Raw genomic sequence first — 14,237 nt, 5'->3', positions numbered from 1 at the left:
TCATATTACACATACAGAGCACAATTTTTCGTATCTATGTTTGTATACAAAGTATATTCACACCAATTCATGTCTTAATACATGTACTTTGGATATAATGATGTTCATCACATTCCACCATCATTTCTAACACCCTGCCTCTTCCCTTCCCCTCCCACCCCTTTGCCTATCAGTAGTTCTTCTATTCCTCTCAGGCTACCCCTCCCTACCCCAGTATGAATCAGCCTCCTTATATCAGAGAAAACATTCAGCTTTTGTTTCTTTGGGATTGGCTAACTTCACTTAGCATTGTTTTCTTCAACACCATCCATTTAACTGCAAATGCCATGATTTTATTCTCTTTTATTGCTAAGTAATATTCCATTGTGTATTTATGCCACATTTTTATCCAGTCACCTACTCAAGGGCATCTAGGTTGGTTCTACAGTTAAGCTATTGTGAATTGTGCTGCTATGAACGTTGATGTGGCTGTATCCCAGCAGTATGCTGTTTTAAGTGTTTGTCTATTGACCAAGGAGAGGGATAGCATGTCAAATGGTGGTTCTATTCCCAGTTTTCCATGGATTCTCTATACTGCTTTCCATATTGGCTGTACCAATTTGCAGTCCCACCAGCAATATATGAGTGTACCTTTTCCCCCCACATCATCGCCAACACTATTGTTGTTTATCTTTATAATAGCTGCCATTCTGACAGGAGTGAGATGAAATCTTAAGAGTAGTTTTGATTTGCATTTCTCTAATTGCTAGAGATAATGAACAATTTTCATATATTTGTTGATTGATTTTACATCCTCTTTTGAGATGTGTCTGTTTAGGTCCTTGGCCCATTTATTGATTAGGTTACCTAGAAAACCCTCTTCTGTTCCCTTCTCATCTGTAGGTGGAATTTCCCACCCTCTCCTGACTACCACTGATTCTTTTCTATTTGTTTTTGAATGTGTGTACTCACTGCCTTTGTCAGTCTTCATTCCCTCTTCTTCCGTCCTTTTCCTTATTTCAAATTTACCTGTGAGAGAAGCATGTGTCAAATGCAACTAACAATACAATTCCTTTAGCAAATACACTCAATTCAACCTGTGGCTGAAACCCAATGAGATACACCAGTTCTTACATTTAATGTGTTTGTCCCTACTAGTTATTTAATAGGCACATTACTTGAACAAGTACTGTATACCAGTGCTCATATTTTTTGGCCATTCTCTTTCCAATACAGTTTGTATCCTGTGTTTCTTACCTTCTCCATGTCCATTTATTGTCTTTGTGCTTGGATCAAACTTACTGGATACACCAGCAGCACACTCCTCTCGAAGTTGCTCAGAATCACTCTGGTAAAAATAATGACAATAATGAGTTTTATATAGATTTCTGCTCCTCTCTTTGAACATCATTCTATTTATAGTTATGAAGTCATTGCAATTGCAGATTAGACCATTACATTTTCTGCAATGATATTTCCACATGAGACACATGTAGTCCAGGTGAAACTGAGTTCTGCTCTTTATCTGGCTACTGATGGGGAAAATCAGGAAGAAAGAAAGAGGAAAATTTGTTCCCTTACAACAAACTCACTGATATGCATATATCCCAAACAACTAATACCAGTGCTCAATTAGTAAACTCTGCATTCTCCCACAAAATAAAGAGTAGAAAATTTGTTTAAAATGTTTTTTAATTAGATTTGATGTTATAGAGATACAACATTTTGAATAATGAAAGGTCAAATTTTTTTTGATTGCCTACATATGATACTTGATATGATAAGAGTCTTTCAAATGGGTCATCTTGAATAGGAAGAAAATATTCTTGCACTTGTTTCTTTTGAGTCTCCAGAGCCTTCCAAATATGCATCTCATTGAGCAAAATATTCACATAGTCAAAATTTCATTTTAAAAGAACAGCGATTCAGTACGAAAGATGTGTCTGTATTTTATGCACACCAATGAGCACACTCTATTTGCTTAGAGAATGAAAACTCTTTATTGCAGAAAGAACTAAAAGGAATTTCAAAGAAGTAAGACAGTAGCACAGCATCACGCTGTGTTTCCTGACTAACTACTTTCAGAGTTTGGACCCAGAGAAACTGGTGTACGGCTGCATAATAATGAATAAATCAGGCTGTGTGGAATAACTGGAAAGCCATGACAGAGAACTAGTGACCACATGAAACACAGAAATCATGGCTTTTAAAACAAAATATGCATTCCTAGAAGAAATAGACTGCAGCTGTGCCAGCGAAACTAGCATAGGGCAAGCAACAAATCTCCCCTCTGGAGGGCGGAGGAGAATCTCACCAATCCAATTTAAAAAATGACAAAAAAGCAAGAGATAGACATATTTCAAATCAGGAACTACAACTTGCCCACAGCCATATAAACATTAGTCACCATCACTAGCACCCAAGGAAATAGCATTCAAAACAGCATTGACATTTCAGATGTCCCCAGTCAGAATGACATTTATCAAGCTCTCAAATAATAAGTGAAGTGCAGGGAGTGGGAGAAAAGTATAATCTTACACATCCAGACTGAAAATTAAGATTTCCACACTGAAAAGCAATATGTAGAATCCTCCGGATTCTAGGAATATAACTGCCATATGACCCAGTTTTTCCACTTCTTGATTTGAACGCCAATGTACCAAAACCAGCATGTACATGTGACTTTTTAATGTCAATGTTTTAGCACTGTAATCACAATTATAAAGTGGTGGAACTAACTCTAATATCCATCAAGGAGAAAATGTATATAAAAAAGATACTTGTCACTGATTTTGAGCAGATTAGTTATTTATAAATCCCAATATTTTATATGAATTCAGTGCCCTAAATGTTCTAACATAAAAGTTGCAACAGCAAAAACTCCTTAATTATACAAAGGAAAATACTTTAGTGAAAAAAGGAAACTAATGTATAATCCTCTCAATTCAAATGCAACATTTTAAGCAAAGAAGGTATTTGAATTTTCTCAAAGTTATCAACCAGAATTCAAAATACTGCCAAATTGCATAGGCAGAATGGCACTGCAAGATTTCAGAAAAAAACCTTCATTCTTATTTTAACTTTTATAAGATGGAACTCTTTCATAAACTGTGGTCATTGAGGCACCCACAACAAGTATTAAGGTAGGTGTAAAAGAGAACTGAGATAGATCTGCTGATGGCTCTGGGCAGCTAGACTTTGGTCCTGTGGTCTGCCTAAGGATGAAGAGTTCTTGGCATTTTCATTGAACGATGTTGTTTGAAGATTTGTGAAAGCAAGTGCCAAGGTTATTTCTGGTAGAAAAATTGTCCTCCTACAGAACAACACACATGTGCAGACACACATGTGCAAATAGGGTCAAGCCAGTCAGCTGGCTTGAGAGGCATTTCAAGTTCTTATCTGTTACCACCATGCTTATACTTGTAGACACCCTGCTGGGTATTACAATAAAATCCTGAGAGCAGACACCTTTGACAAGGGTCCCCTTGTAGTAATTCTGTGGGTGAGATCAGAAACCACTGCTGGTCTTGAACTTCCCAGATGCATAGCCAACTCTCCACACAGAATGGTGGAGGTTCACCCTCATCATATGTTCTCAGGATAGTGATAGTCAGGAATGGGCTGATAATTCTCATCAGCAATACATGTGTAATGCTTGTTGGACAGTTACTTGAGTAGAAGTCCACAGAGCACTGCCTCTTTAAATAAGTATTTAGAATAATGATAGTGAAGGAGAGTGCTTTTTGAGAATTCAAGTGACAGAAGAATCCAGCAGTGCTGGGGCATTGTTAGGTGCAATGATATTTTCCTTCAGTTTCCAAAAGATTCTGCAAGCAGACTCTGACTGTCATGCTCCAATAGTTTGCCAGGAAACTACTCAGAGACATGGAATCTTGCCCATCTCTAGACCACTGGCTACAGGAATCCACCAGGTGGTCTGCATTACATACTAGTCCCTAGGCTCCATGAACCAGAGTGTTTGTCAGGAAGTTCCCAAATTAGATAGACCCACTTGTCTGAGTCACGAACAAGTACTGAGGGTAAGGGTTTTCTTGAAATTGCTAAATTTCCTCAGTATTCTCTGAGTGTGGTGGGAGACAGAGGAGCAGAGGGGCTCAGCTTATTCATACAAATATCAGGTTAGGCCTTTTGCAGCTAGAGCAAATAAAGATAGTGTTGGATAATATTTGTTTCCCAGAAAAACCCCCAAAGTTATTTGTGGCTAGATTTAGAAATCCTGGATAGAAATATCTTCTTTTCTACTGTGTTAATTATTAGGGAGTTTCAAACTCTTGCTGTTATTGTTCATTATTTTTTGGTATGCTATTTGTATTGTTTTTCCATGTTATTTCATTTTTCTCTCTCTTTTTTAAATGAGAGTTTCATTCTATTTTTTGGGGGGGTTGGTACCCAGAGACAATTTTTATTCTCACTATAAATCCTTTCATTTCTAATTTTTATTGCATTTTCTCCTCTTCCCCTATTCTGTCTCTCTTTAGTCCCACCACTTTCACTCTACTTCATATTAAAAATATATTCCAATAATTGTATTATAACCAAGGCAGGTGTTTTTGGAGATCAACCTTGTTATTTCCTACTCCATTTCTTCATTTATTGCTGTTCTAGAGATAATTTAAAACATACATTTTGTGTACAGTGAATACATGTTTTTCTTTATGCTGTGATAGTTGTTGGAGTTTACTCTCTCCTGACAGGAACCAGCCATGCACTTTATGAGAATCAAATAGACATAGAAGCCATTGCGTAGAAAAAGTCTGGTATCTGGGAATTTCCATCAGCAATCTTGCTGGTTTGAGAGACTGGCCCCATACGTGTGACTTCTTACACAGCTCCATCAGGTTCAGCACTGCACTGGAGATGGGTTGACCAGGTGAAGCCACACAGCCACACAGCCAGAGTTGGGTGTGGCCAGTATGCTAATCAAACTCTTTGCTGCAAGACACCTACCACACCAAAAAGAATATTCCTCCTGTTTTCAGGTGCAGTGGTGCATGCCTGTAATTCCAGTAGCACAGGAGGCTGAGCAGGAGGATCATGAGTGCAAAGCCAGCCTCAGCATAGAGTGAGGTGCTAAGCAACTCAGTGAGACCCTGTCTCTAAATCAAATACAAAATAGGGTGGAGGATGTGGCTTAGTGTTCTTGTGGCCCTGAGTTCAATCCCTAGTACACACACACACACACACACACACACACACACACGTTTCCTTTTTCTGAAAACTTATCCCTGCCTTTGATACACTCTCCTTTAAATGAAGAACTGGAGACATTTTCTAGTTGCTCAGCTGCAGCTCCACTGAAATTGGGGATCCATTTAAGAGCTCTGCTTCACCTTTCAAACTTAATTTCTAGCTCTGGCTCTTATTTCTTTACTATTTATTTCAGACCTTCTTTTTCTCAGATGGCTTACACCTTATGAGCAGGGTGATGGTGGCCTCATGATACTCTCCCCTTACAGTGATACTTGTGAGTGAAAGTAGAACATAAAATATGCTCATTTTCAGCTGTGATACTCAGAAATAAATAATGCCCAGGAAACATCCCAAAGAGAAACTTGCACACTACAAGTACCCACATGAGTCTGTGGAATAGAAATCCATTCAAGTACATGGAAATGAACCACCTACTAACACAGACAACAGGAAAACAGAGGAAAAGACCTCCAAAATTTCATGATTTCCCCAAAATTGCATCCAAAGAATTAGGTCTAACCACAACTAAATAGATAAGGTAAATATAATTAATAGTTGCATTGATTTCTTTAATTTTTTTTTTTTTTTTAGTTGTAGCTGACCAGTTAACTTCTCTGTACTTAAATATTTAATTACTATGTTTGGATTCCCAAAGAGTATTGTAGTAGGTCATTTCAATTGGCCTAGTTTAATGTCTGGAAGCAAAAAAAAAAAAAAAAAAAAAGAAAGAAAAAGAAATGACCAGGAATTTAAATTGACAAATGTGCCTACCTTTTGCTGGCGATGTGCAGTATCATCAATATCATGAAAACTCTTCTGTTCTGCCTTGGATGATCTGTCCAAATGTGGCTCTGTTGAGAAATGCACAGATAAACTTTAACTACTTAAAAAATTCATGTGAAGGACAAATTATCCAAATAAAAAGGAAGAGTATGAATAATCTTATAATTTTATTTGTCCAGTTATATTTTTATTGAAGTTTTACTTTAGGAGAATGTAGTCATGTGTGAAATTTTTATTTGTGTGTGGGCCTGTGTATTTTACCCCAAAACATGTGTATCCTTGGCAAATACTATAATGCTTACTTCAGATCTCAAGTCTTTATATTGGGAGACAGGGTGTCTGTAAAGTCCAAGGTTTACTGGAAACCCTGCAGGGGCCTGCCTCAGCCTCTCAAGTACCTGCAATTATGGATGTGTGCCTTTGAACCCCATTTATACTGACATCATTGAAGAGTAATTTTACTGGTCCAATAACTCAGAAAACCACTGGGGAAGACACTAGGTATTCACCATGTATGATGTCTATAATAACTCACAACTTGATTCATTCGACTTCAATAAATATTTTATAGGAAAAATTAAATTTCCATGTAAACAAAAATCATCACACTGTTTACTCTTTGCTCAATTTTTAAATTTTAAAAATCCTTTGTACTTAATTGTGTCCCAGATAAATGATCACATTTACACCTTAATAAAATGAATTCCATATTATTTTTCTTTTTAATTTCCCTTTCTTTTCATATTTTTTCTATTAAAATTGCCTCTGTCATGCAAAACGTCCATGATTATACCTCTTATTCCTGACATAAACTGTTTTTGCTTTTCCTTGGGACTACTTTAGACATATTACAACTTTTGTACGGGTAATACACACGTGAGCTGTAAAGTATTCAGTTTCCTAGCCAGTTCATCAGTTACTGAACTTGAGGGAACTGCTTTTATATCATGTTATTGTCAACAGGTTTATTTATTTCTACCTATAGTTGAATTTGTGATAAGAGCTAGAGGTGAAACTAGGGACCAGGGGTAAATACTTTTCTAGAGATAAAGATGAAAGGAGACTTCAAAAGTGAGGATATTCACCAGACAGAGGAAATGCTAAAAGAATGGAAGGCTATACATAGACACAAGGTTTAAATGGGACATGCTTCTCTGACTATATAGGGATTGGCAAGGAGAATGGCCAGAGGATATTGCAGGCAGAGAGAGGGATAAAATACGCAGTGAGGAAAAATTTGTATTATGAAAGATTCCTGGGGAAGTTAAGATGCTTGGACATCCTTGTATTAAAGTGGGCTGATATGCAGTATATGCATAAATAGCAGAACCAACTTCAATGCAATATGCAGGTGACCTTGAGTAGCATGTGCATGAAATGGAGATGAATAATGAGAAGGCAACAGTGCACTAGAAAATTGATGCATCCTGATTGGATGGCATTTTTCTCAAAATATAGATAGTAGAAAAATTTCAGTGAGATGTAAGAATCAATTTTAATTAAACGAACAAAGACAGAAGGTGGGTCTGAGTAATTTGAGATTCTGTTATTCATGTTCACAAATGAGATGCTTAATACAGTGCAGGAACTGTGAATGTTGCTTTCATTTAGCATGTAGTTTCTCCTGTAGCAAAATCTTCCTGTGTTGAGATAACTCATTTAGAAGCTTGGTGTGAAATTTTCTGATATTGGATTTACAAATCCCACAGGACTATCAGAAAAGTCTGTGGGAGAGGATCAATTGGAGATCAACTGCCCAGCATGCAAAAGAATCCAGTTCAATGCCAAGCATTAACAACATAAACAAACCATGTCGTAGGAATATGAGCAATTTCTTATTGCTATGTGGAAGTTTATTTTTGATTTAGATCATTTAGTCCAAATTCCTGGAAAGAAGTTTCTCCAGCAATAATGGATTCATTTTATAGGAAAGGAGTAAAATAGATTACATATGATAATCCTTTCTTGCTATAGACTGATCATATCAATGATGAAGGGCATGAACAAAAGTAAAGCATGAAACAAAACACAAGGTCATGGAATTAGTCCATACACAAGTTGTCATAGTAGAATTGACATTCTCTTTTCAATGGGTTTCTCCTATGTCACAGGCTGATACTGACCTCCTGGATTCAAGCAAAAATCATATCTTCATTTTCTCAGGCATCTCAGTTCTAGCTCTGCCCCTTTAAGCTCTTTTTAAATTTAGGGAAGAAAGAAAATCAGCCTCACATTTCAACTAACCACTATAATGACTCCAGTCTGGGAAACATAATTTTAAAGATAAGTATGATATAAGCACTTTTAAATATATTTTCCTCATGAGTTTACAAAAATATTTTGAAAAATGGATCAAGCATCAACATCCACATGTTGTGGCAATAATCACAACACATTGTGGAATATATATATCATGTGTGAATAGTTTGTTATCCTTTCAAAGGTTTCATTATATGGTTTCTAGAAAAATTGTACCACAAAATTACCTATATTGAGGTTCCATGTTTCCATCGTCAATTTTACCCTTTTTTCTTCTATTTTTTTCATAGGCTGGATGCTCTTGGATAAAAGATATAATATATATTTTAGATTTGATCCCATCCAGCATGCACTTAATAATGTAAAATAAACATAGAAGATGAATTTTACCTTGAAGGAATCACATAAATCCTGAAGAACTGAAAAGAGATTGAGATGATGCTCAAATAAATCTGAATATGCAAAGGGGAGGGGGGAGGGTATGTGGGGGCAGGAAAGATGGTGGAATAGATGGACATAATTACCCTAGGTACTGTATATATATGGTGACACTACACTGTGTACAACCATAGAAATGTGAAGCTGTGCTGCAACTGCGGAGAATGCATCAAAATGCATTCTGCTGTCATGTATATACCTAATTAAAATTAATTACTTTCAAAAAAATCTGAATATAACAAAACTACCCTCATTACACACTAAATGAATATGGACCCTAGTCCTGGTAGTTAGCATTGGTGAAGACTATTTTAGCTTTAGGAATCCTCTTTCATTTGGGGGCTTTATGTTGAGCAATGACAGAAGACTCAAATGTACTAAATCAGAATCAGGAATATAGGTTTCAGAAAACTTGCAGTTAAGTTTCCAGTAGTAAAATCACTTTTGCAATGGTCTTTAATAGAATGCTAGAGATGCAGAATGCTGAAGAGCACAGTGATCTGTTTTCAGAAGAGGAAAAAAGGACCCTGAGAAGTGCAATAAGGAAACTGAGTTTAAAATGTGGCAGGACATATCTCGAGTGAACCCTATCAGAATCATTTAATCCATTTTATTATAAGTATGCTTCCTGTCCCTCATTTGCCTCATAATTAACAAATCCATTTTTGCAATGAGTTTTCAGGAGAAGGTATACTTATGTGCACATCAGAGAGAGTTTTCTGAGCTATGTGATATGTGTTTTTAGAATAAAAAGTAATACACATATTGCTCAAACTTATGTGAAAAACTGATTCTTTTCCCAGAAACACTTGTTTAATCAATAATTACTTTCTTTTTGCACTCTCCTGGAAGACAGTGGTTCCTTATCCATTGAAAAAAATATACAGTAAAGCTAAAGTGTGCAGACTAGGAAATACTAGGCACTTTTCCAAAAAGGAAAGTGTTCTGAAAGTTTTCAGAATTATCATATATCAATAGACTAGTGTGTTTCAAAGAAATTTGTTGATACAAAAAGAGTATCATATTGGTGTTGGAGGAGAAAACTTCATGAAAGTTTTCTGGTTAAAAAATGAGTCTGGTGTGGCTTATCTTGACAGCTTTTCAAGTAATTGCATATAAGTTCCAGATGATCACAACATTTGCTTTCTGGAGTTCAGAATTTACCTCAGCAATATGGTGCATTCCTGGAACATCCAGGGACATGGTTTCTCACAAAGCACCAATAAAATAATGAAATCAACAATATTAAGGATGATAATGAGAATAGTAAGTATGGAAATATTAGTGTCATTTAAAGCAATGAATGCTTCAAAAATGCAACAGTGCTCATCTGAATGACACATGGATGCCTCACACACTGTGATGCCTCTGGATGTAGACGGGGGAAATGAGTAGCTGCAGGTTACACAGATTCTTCTAGTTGTAACTGATTCCTATCATGACTGCTTGGGATTTTGAGTTGAAACAGACAAAGTGAAAAGAACTGACGAGAATTCTCTCCTGCTTCTCATATTTCCTTATTGCTTGTTTCCATATTCCATATTGCTAAATTCTATGTTACCTTCATCACATTCCCATCCCTTTAGCTTTTCCAAAGAAACCCATGGAAGTGGGAGCGTGTCTCCTTACATTTTACATTTTATGTATGGCTCTTTGCCACACCTTGCTGCCTGTCAATGTGACAGATTTATCTTAGAAATATCTTCTCTTCACCTTAGTCTTTGGGTCCCTCCCACATCTCAAGAGACATGCTCAGAATGAAAAGCAAGATTTGTGCTTGCACTTGACCTGGTTGTGTCCTGAAATGTAGGAACTGATAGTGTTCCTTGCATAGTTCCCAAAAGGATATCCAATGCACAGCTCCAAATCATTTTTTCTACAGACCAGGATCATTTGAATCACCATAGACTATAATGAACATATAGAAGCTATGACCTGCTGACTCACAACAAGATTTTGAACATGGTCACTAAGAGATGATTCCTAACCGTTGCAGAGTGACAGTGTGAAATTTGTCAGCTTCTAATTCCTCTAGGTTAATTTGAATGTAGCTCTGGATTCATCCCTCAAAATAAAGTTTAGAAGAATCTGTAAGCTTTCCAAAGTTAATTTTAGATACCTGTGGATTTGGAAAATGCCCAATAACAATTCCTAATTTTTTCAACTAATCCATTTGCTGTTTCTGCCCTAAAATTTTGCCCTAGTGAGTAGCAACATGTTGCATGTCATTAACTTGTACACCTGCCTAATCATTAGGGTAAGTGAACTTTGCTCTGTGGAAACAGGTCTTCACTTCTCAATTCATTCCCAACTGTGAGTAAGTCAGAAGAGTGAAAAAGTTAAATCCTCTCCATCATTCAACTTTGGAACTGGAAACACACAAATTCTTCCCCCATTTTGAAAACCCTGTTCTTTTCCCTTCTCACATGTTGTTGGGATTTCCTACCCTCTCCTGAGTACCACTTGTTCTTCTTTACTTTTATTCTTTTTGATGATGTGTACTCACTACCTTCATCAGTCTTAATTCCCTCTTTTTTATGGCCTTTTCCTTATTTAAATTTCCCTGTGATAAAAGTATGTCTCAATGCAACTCACAGTTCAGTACCTTTATCTATACATCCAATTTAACCTGTGGCTGAAACCTAATGAGATACTCCACTTCTTACATTTTTTTCTTAAACTTTACTACTTATTTAATATGCACATGTCTTGCACAATTAGTATTTACCAGTGCTCATATTTCTTGGCCATATTCTTTCCAATGTATTTAGTCTTCTATGTGGTTCTTACCTTTTACAAGTTCATTTATACCCTTTTTTGTGCTTGCATTGATCTCAACAGATTCAGAAGCAGCACACATCTCCTGATGTTTCTCAGAATCACTCTGGTAATAATAATGACAAAATGAGTTACATATAGATAATATCATCACTCTTTGCACATCCCCATATTTACATTTGTGCAGTCTTTGAATTGGAGATTAGACCATTACACTTAGTGAAACAATATTTCCTTATGAGGCATGATCTTATGCAGCCCCAATGAAGCTGAGCTCTTCTCTTCATCTAGCTACCCATAGGATAAAACTAGGAAAAATGAAAGAGGAAATGTGTTCTCTGACAACAATCACTGATACTCATATACTCAAAACATCTCACATCAGTGCTTAACTAGCAATGTGTGCATTCTCCCAACAAAACTAAGAACACAGTAGAAAACAATCAAAACTCTTTTGAGACTGGAACTTGATGTTATATAGATTTGAAATTTTAGACATAGGATGGTTAAATTTAATTTTTTAAAAATTTTGCTTGTGGTTGGGCATGATTCATTTATTTGATTGATTTATTTTTATGTGATGCTGAATCAAATCCTGGGTTTCACACATGCAAGGAAAACAGTCTTATCACTAAGCCACAACTGCAGCCTGTGAGGGTTAAATACTTAATGTCAAAATGTGATATTTCATGTGATAGAGACTTTCAAATGTGTCACGTCAAGTAGGAAGAAAATATGCTTGGAATTGTTTAATTTGAGTCATAGAATCTTCCAAAAATTAATATGTTTCAGCAAAGTATTTACTTTATGAAAATTTCATTTTCAAGGAAGAGAAATTTGGAACCAAAATATGTCTACAATTAATGTGGACAAAGGAAAACACTGCATTTGGGTAGAGTATGCAAACATCTTCATTGAAGAAAGTCTTGGAATTCCATGGAAGGAATACACTATTTAATGACTGAGTATCTTCAGAGATTTGAGCCAGAAAAACTGGTGTATGGCTACATAATGAATAAGTCAGGCTGTTTGGAAATGCTGGAAAGCCACAACAGAGAACCAGTGATGAGATGAAATACAGAATTCATGGATTTTTTTCAAAAAGAAATGCATTCATTGAAGAAATACACTGCAGCATTGCCAGGAAAAAGTAGCAGAGCACAAGTAATGAATCTCTCCTTTTGAAGGCTGAGGAGAATCTCACTAACCCAATTAAACAATGGGAAAAGCAAGAGATACATAGTTCTTAAATCAGGAATTACAAAATGCCCACTAGAATTCAAGGAAATACCATTCCAAACTTCATTGGCATTTCAGATGCCCCCAATCAGAATGACATTTTTCAAGTATTCCAATAATAAGTGCAGTTCAGGATGTGGCAGGAAAGTCCAATCCTACACTGCCAGACTGAAAATTAAGACCTCCACATTGGAAAGCATTACGGAGATTCCTTTAGATTCTAGGAATACAATCCAGCTTTCCCACTCCTTCCAATTAATCCCAATGTATGAATCAGAATGCACACGTGATATATGAACTTCAATTTTAGCACTGAAAGTCACATTTATAGAGTTATAGAACTAATTGATACCCACCAACAAAGAATGGATTAAAGAAAACACATGGAATTTTCAGCACTGATTTTTTTAATATTTATTTTTGGTAGTTGTACACAATAACTTTTATTTATTTATTTATTTATTTATTTATTTATTTATTTATATCTGGTGTTGAGGATTGATCCCAGGGCCTTGCACTTGCGAGGTGAGTGCTCTACCACTGAGCCATAACCACAGCCTCTTCAGCACTGATTTTTAGCAATTTAGTTATTCTTGATAAATCATTATGGCAAAATGATTCCTCATATTGTGTATTAAAATACTGCCTTAAATCTTTCAAACATATAAAAGTTATAGCAGCAAGATCTTCTTAAATGTATAAAAATTATTTTAGAGAGAAAATAGGAAGCTAATATAGACTCCTTTCAACTCAAATACAACATTTTCAGCAAAGGAGAGACTTGGATTTTTGCATGGTTTTCAAACAAAGTTCAAAATACTGCCCAAATTCCTAGGCAGAATTAGATGGTGAGTGCAGGATCTTTTTCACTCTGGTTACCTCACAGAGGCTTTTTTCCTGGGATAACTGAAAAAACATACATTCCTATTTCAACTTCTATCAGATGAAACCATGGCACAAAACAATGGTTAGGAGGCACCCAAAAGAAGAATTAAAATGGGTTTTAAAAAGAATCTGAGACCAGATCTGCTGAGAGCTCTGCATAGCTGCAGCTTGGACCTGTGGTCTGACAAAGACTAAAAAGTCATGGTACTTTCATTGAAATGTGTTGTTTGAAGCTCTAAGAATCCTCATTCTAAAAGCACAAATCAACAGCCACACCAGGGATGGTAAACAATCTCAGCTGAGATGCATCTGGAGACTTGTTCATATTTCCAACACACTGGTGCTTACAGAAAGTCTCCTGGGGATTACAATAAAATCCTCAGGGCACACACCTTGGAGAAGAGTCCCATTGTAGTGACCCTGTGTGCTGGATCGGAAACCACTGCAGGTCTTCCAACTTCAAAACACAGAATCTAGTCTCCTTACAGAATGGTAGAAGTTTACCCTGATCAAATGGTGTCAGGATAGTGATAATTAGAGTGGGATGGAATCTCTCACCAGGAATACATGCGTTGTGCCTGTTGGATAGTTATTTTGAGTAGAGGTCCACAGAACACTATCTCTTGAAATGGTTGTTTAGAATAATGACAGTGAAGGAGAAGTGC

General features: G+C 36.3%; 1 protein-coding gene across 1 annotated transcript in view; it reads right to left on the bottom strand.

Annotated features, from left to right (window-relative positions):
• Positions 1-10,922: 10,922 nt before the first annotated feature.
• The window catches only part of LOC114083935 (uncharacterized), a 138,986-nt gene continuing 135,671 nt past the window's right edge, over positions 10,923-14,237 (bottom strand). Inside the window, exons 61-62 of the mRNA XM_071607127.1 lie at positions 11,461-11,554; positions 10,923-10,981 (exon numbers count right to left, since the gene is read on the bottom strand). Of these exons, the coding sequence (XP_071463228.1) occupies positions 10,923-10,981; positions 11,461-11,554 (153 nt within the window). The remainder of the gene's footprint in view (positions 10,982-11,460; positions 11,555-14,237) is intronic.

Source organism: Marmota flaviventris, assembly GCF_047511675.1.
Source record: "Marmota flaviventris isolate mMarFla1 chromosome 5 unlocalized genomic scaffold, mMarFla1.hap1 SUPER_5_unloc_1, whole genome shotgun sequence".
Classification (NCBI taxonomy): Eukaryota; Metazoa; Chordata; class Mammalia; order Rodentia; family Sciuridae; genus Marmota; species Marmota flaviventris.
This window is presented reverse-complemented; position numbering and strand designations above follow the sequence as displayed.